Source organism: Sinocyclocheilus grahami, unplaced genomic scaffold (assembly GCF_001515645.1).
Source record: "Sinocyclocheilus grahami isolate Dianchi unplaced genomic scaffold, SAMN03320097.WGS_v1.1 scaffold683.1, whole genome shotgun sequence".
Taxonomy (NCBI): Eukaryota; Metazoa; Chordata; class Actinopteri; order Cypriniformes; family Cyprinidae; genus Sinocyclocheilus; species Sinocyclocheilus grahami.
This window is the reverse complement of record NW_015505862.1, coordinates 192,750-198,922: the sequence shown is the minus strand read 5'-3', so window position 1 is coordinate 198,922 and position 6,173 is coordinate 192,750. Positions and strand designations below refer to the sequence as shown.

General features: G+C 40.4%; 1 protein-coding gene across 1 annotated transcript in view; it reads right to left on the bottom strand.

Moving 5' to 3' along the window:
* The window catches only part of arhgap28 (Rho GTPase activating protein 28), a 38,489-nt gene that overhangs the window by 12,826 nt on the left and 19,490 nt on the right, over window positions 1-6,173 (bottom strand). Inside the window, exons 7-11 of the mRNA XM_016243185.1 lie at window positions 5,234-5,325; window positions 3,832-3,909; window positions 3,327-3,486; window positions 3,169-3,251; window positions 1,542-1,739 (exon numbers count right to left, since the gene is read on the bottom strand). Of these exons, the coding sequence (XP_016098671.1) occupies window positions 1,542-1,739; window positions 3,169-3,251; window positions 3,327-3,486; window positions 3,832-3,909; window positions 5,234-5,325 (611 nt within the window). The remainder of the gene's footprint in view (window positions 1-1,541; window positions 1,740-3,168; window positions 3,252-3,326; window positions 3,487-3,831; window positions 3,910-5,233; window positions 5,326-6,173) is intronic.

Sequence of the window (6,173 nt, the reverse complement as noted above, 5' to 3'; positions counted from 1 at the left end):
TGTGTGTGTGTGTGTGTCTGTGTGTGAGAGAGAGTGTGTCTGTGTCTGTGTGTGTGTGTGAGTGTGTGTGAGAGAGAGTGTGTGTCTGTGTCTCTGTGTGTGTGTGTGTGTCTGTGTGTGAGAGAGAGTGTGTCTGTGTCTGTGTGTGTATACATTCTGTTTTAATTTTAATTTTAAAGATTTAGTAATTGTCTTTTTTACATTTATCTATATATTTATTAAATTTTATTTATTAGTTTTTTAGTTTTGTTTTATGCATTTGAGTTTTGTGCAATTTAGTTTATATAGTATTAGTATTTAATTTATTATTTTTATTTTTTTTATTTTATAAAATTTTTTCTATATAGTATTTATAAAAAAAAAATTCAGTTTATTATATGCATTTTGTTTTTATGCTGTTTGTCTATATAGTATTTATTCATTTTTATTTACTAGTTTTAGTTTGTTCTTTGATGCAATTTTTCTATATATTATTTTTATTTTTTTTATTAATTTGTTTGTTATTTTAGTATGTCAACTTAAACAAAAAAAACACGAAAAATAGCTGAAATAAAATTTCCCGTTTTTAATATCTTTGTTTCTTTAATTTTTTTAAGTTATGATTTTTTTTTTTTTTATGGTTTTAGTTTAGTTAACGATAATCTCTCTGGTCCAATCACACATTTACCTCCCCTCTTTGTTTTGATCATTGGCTGTTATTTCCTGGAGCTCCTCGTGTGATTTCCAGTGTGTGCTGAAGGTTAATAGCGCGCTCGTCTCGTCACAGGTGGTGTTTAACGTGAATAACGGCGCGGGCCGGATCACTGCGCGCAGCAGGAGCGCTGTGTCCATGTGTGACGGCCGCTGGCGCACCCTGATGGCCAAGAAGCAGAAGCACAGCTTGAGTCTGACCGTAGACGGTGTGACGGTGACCGCGGAGAACCCGTACTCATCCTCCACCTCAGCCGAGACCAAAAACCCCATCTATGTGGGCGGATACCCAGGTACGGCTCGCATAATCCTGTGCACTCACCATGAGCCTGTTGTTCATTAGTTATTAACGATAACGGCACTGATGTGAGTGCAGCTGACGTGACGGGGGATCTGATCAGCAGAAAAAAAGGAAAGCTCCTGTTATGATGTATATGTTTTGAGGTGCACTCTTGTCATAAATTAATCTATTACTGCTCCTACATCATTTTTTAACAGCAAACAGTGGTAAAACATCAATTTAGGAGTCTTGGACCTTTCCAACGATACATAGTTTGTCATGATTAGATTAGGATTTAATTGTAATATAGTGAAGAAAACTAGCAGGACGGTGACAGTTAAGGGGTTAAATGATTATTTTAATATTTAGTTATTTTTTTAAATATATTTGATTAAGATTGAGTTATTTTAGTAAAGAGCAGATGTCAGTCCCAAAGACGCGGAAAACACCGACTTCACCGGTCTGTGATGATCCTCCAGTGAACGTTTACCAATGTCAGCCAATCAGCCAAGACACCTCATTAATATTCATGAGCACTGGAGTCGCTGATGCTGATGTTGCAGGTGCTCACCGTCCACAGCAGGTCCTGATGGGTAATGAGGAGACGCACGAGCTGGGCCGCAGCGACCGCACCCTGCATCTCCTCCTGTCTGACGTTCTTCCCGCGAAACGTGAAGAGGTTCGGCGCGACGATCATGGAGACGTTCCACAGACTCATGCGGTTCTTCTCCTCGTACGCCACCACCTTTCTGAGGAACTCCAGAAGAGCCTGAGAACAAACACCGTGCAGTCAACAAACGGCAAACATCAGCCACCGATGCCCTGCGGGCCGGTTTTATATCACTAGAGAGGATCCAAACAGGTAGTGCCGTGTGACTTCACTGGAACCCGTCACATTTACACGCATTCATTCGACTCTCGTTGTATTCGAGGCTTATTTGTTCCTTGGGAGTCGAACCCGTGACCTTGGCGTTGCTGGCGTCACGCTCTGCACTGCATTTTCAGCTGATTTCAGCACACAGATTAAACTGAATCAGCACATGAGAATATGGGCACCAAACGCATGACGTCAAACCGGCCTGATTCTCTGTATTCTGGCACCGGAGAGACTGCGAGTGTCATCACAGATTTGTCCGACCGGTTCATCTACTTCCTTTGAATACTTCACCCACACATGTTTACTCAACTATCTAAATAGAGACATTCCATACACAGGCAATTATAAATACTATAAGCACAGAAAACCACCTGCATTTCAGACGAGGACATCCTCAGATTGTCAGATTTAGCTCATCTCTGAGGACACATTTTTCTCAAGCGGGGGTCCGGGACCCACATGGGCCCTCAGTGCACTTCCAAGGGGGCCAAAAGATGGCTTAAAATGACTTAAAGCAAGATTTAAAGAGACTAAAACGATGCGAGCCAAAATCATATATCTTGTTTATCATCATTTAATTAATTTTCGCTTAAGAACCAGGTTCTCACGATCTTGAACAATGTAGATAAGATATATACACACATTTTGTCAAGCTCTATAATATTTTATTGAGTCAAAATGGCTGTTTGTGAGCGAAAAAGTCATTTTAAACACCTGTAATCTCACAAACTAAAAAAGTTAATCATTGATAATGAAAAGTAAAAATGGTGAACCTGTTGTTTTAGTATCACTGAGATACTATTATAGTTTAATGTTAAATTAGTTTTATTTTTTGCATTTTCTGTTTTAATTTTAATTCTAACTTAATTTAAATTCTTTATTAATTTTGTTGTTTTGTCACGTTTTTTTATGTCAATATAATTCTAATTCAGTTTTAGTTATTTTAGTACATCAAGTAACTAAATGAAAACTAAAATTGATGCTTTGGCAACTAGCTCAAAATAAGTGTAATTTATTTATATTTTATTTCAATTACCTTTTTTTTTCTTCAAGTAACGGAATTTTTTATGGTTCGAGTATTAGTTAACTATAATAACCCTTTCTGTAAAAAATATACAGTTACTAGAATTATGAAATTTAATTATTCTAATTATTTATCATAATTTTATGTATTTAATTTAATACATCACCACTTGAAATATCTCGGAGGGTGTTCAGATATTGTCTTAGAGAAGCTTGAGAACTGCTGCCTTAAAGAAGTTATTTAGTCACATCAGATCATCTTCAGGAAGCGTTTGAGCGCGTGATGAGATGAACAGACCTTCAGTGTGTCTCTGTTGGCTTCAGGAAGCAGCATGATGAGAAGATGAAGAGCCTGAATCTGATGTTTGGGTGATGAGATACCTGACAGACGGAGAGATGAGAGACGTGACTCTGAGCAGTCAGTGAAGAGACGCAGATATGGATGTTCAGACTCACTCTGAGCGGCTGTGAACGCCGGCAGGTGCTGTTGGGTCAGCAGAGGATACGGCAGCTCGCGGATGAACATCTTCAACAAACCCGCCGCGTCGTTCTGACGCACCTGATCCCAGTCGAAATGATCCTCGTAGAACTTCAGCTCCAGCTCCTGACGCAGATGCTGAGGACGACAAACACAGAAACCAACATCATGAGCACCAGCTTCCCCTCAATTATAATGAAGTGTTATTAACTCTCTTTTAGCACCAGCACGTCTCGCACAATATGAGTGTGATTCGACTGTAACTTCATTGCTCTCATCCGGAGCTGTTGTTCATCACTCATGGATGAATAACGCGGAGGACTGTGGAATTAAAGCTGGAATCAGTGGGAGAAATCCAGGTCAGATGCTTTACGGATGTGTCACAGTCACAAAACTCGCCAACAGCACAAATCCTGGAGCAGGCCGTGTTGATCACGCTGATCTCTGCTGTGTGAATGATGCTGTAGATCTGGATCTATTTACCTTCACTCTGGACGCTGATCCCGGAACCCTGAGAATCCCCTCCGTCTGTAAGCCCGTCTGCTCCAGTTTAGACAACAACTGAAAACACAAACACCATCATCACACGAGATTCAAAAACACACGTGCTGGGTATTAGCATGGCTTTTACTATGGTAAAACCATGTTTTCTGGACATTTACTAAGAACACCATGTATTCTTGGTATTCACAATGGCAACATGTTTTCTAGATGTTTTGTACGGCAATACCATGTTTTTTGGACATTTACCGCAGTAACACCATGTTTTCTGGAAATTTACTATGGTAACACCATGTTTTTTGGATATTGACTAAGGTAACACCATGTTTTGTGGACATTTACTACAGTAACACCATGTTTTTTTGTATATTCACTACGCTAACACCATGTTTTGTGGACATTTACTACAGTAACACCATGTTTTTTTGTATATTCACTACGCTAACACCATGTTTTGTGGACATTTACTACAGTAACACCATGTTTTTTTGTATATTCACTACGCTAACACCATGTTTTGTGGACATTTACAATGGTAACGCTATGTTGTTTGGATATTTACTATGGTAACATGTTTTCTGGACATTTACTATGGTAACACCATGTTTTTTGGATATTTACTAAAGTAACACCATGTTTTGTGGATATTCACAATGGCAAGATTGATTATGTCTGGAAATTTACTGCGGCAACACCATGTCTTCTGGACATTTACTACAGTAACACCATGTTTTTTGGATATTTACAATGGTCTGTCTGTGTGCTGTTGTTTTCTGAAAGAGATGATTGAGATTCCAGCTCATTCAGACACACAGAGTCTTTATCAGTCATTGATAAGAGCGTCAGACTCAGTTCAGAACGCAGCTGTGTGTGGGGGGTTTCTACCAGCTGGGGGTCTCCGTATCTTCCCGTCGGCTCTGGAGTTACCCAACACAAATACTGACGGTGTTGCAATGCTGGAAGAATCTGAGGGTGAGCGGATTCACTGCTGAAGGTTTATTAAAGCATCTATACTAATCCTCCGTCTCTGTTTCTAAGTGTTTCCTCAGTAAGTCTCTCTCCAGTGAAACAATAACCGGCCTCCATCATTCCACTTAAAAACAGAGGCATCGAGGTCAACGCAGGCACGTAAAACAACCCAGAGCACTTCTGGCCACCGCCTTTGTTTTTTTGGAAATCCTCTGTAACGGAGACGAGCGTGGGCCGTCGGGTCAGGATAATGTGAGATAGTGCACCGCGGCTCCGTCCAAGGATGCGGGAGGGACGAGTATCTGAGCCCTGAGAAGTGCTGACTGGGAACTTTCCAGAAAAGCCAGCACTCGCAATCTCGATCACAACATTCCAGCCTCGTTTCTAACAACCAAAGAAGGAAAGATGAACGTACCTTCTTGAAAACCAGAGGAACTCTGGAACCGGGGTATTTTTTCTGGTCGTTTTCCAGCAATGTAGTGAGAGGAACGCCAAATATGCCGCTGTCTGTGGGAACAAAACGACAGCGTTTACAGCCAGTTTTACTTGGTTTCTGAGTGTTAATATGACTCACATTTACTATGGTAACACCATGTTTATAAACATTTACTATGGAAACACAATAATTTTTGGACATTTACTATGGTAATACCATGTTTTCTGGATATTGACAATGGCAACACCATGTTTTTTACAAATTTCCTATGGTGTCCTCATCTTTTATGGACATTACAATGGTAAAATCATGTTTTGGGATATTTACTACGGTAATACTACGGTTGTTGTAGACATTTACTGTGGTGACACCATGTTTTGGGATATTTACTACGGTAATACTACGGTTGTTGTAGACATTTACTGTGGTGACACCATGTTTTGGATATTTACAGTAGTAATAGTATTCTGCTGTTTGTGGGAACAGAACCAGTTTTCCGCAGAGTCTGGATGTGAGCGACACGCACCCCGTGCTTTACTGCGCACCACGCGGTTCCTCTTCATCTCGATGCCCATGAAGTCGTAGAATGTGGTCAGCTCGATCAGGGAGATGTAGCCGATCTTCTTGATGTCCTCAGACGATAGATCGCTCACTCGCGTCACGCCCTGTCTGGGCCTCACGATCTGAAAACTCTGAAGAACAGACCACAAACAGCATTAGACGGCAGCATCTGATCTGAGCTCGCTATCCAGGGAAGCTTTCGGTAAATGCTGCTTGTTTGTGTCACGCAACAGAACAAACACTGCCAGTAAAAGGTGCATTATGTAGACCCCATGAGATAGCTGGACAATTTTCTTTCCTGTGTTCACAAGATTTTTTTTCTTTTGACAGAAATGAATACTTCTATTCAGCAAGAATT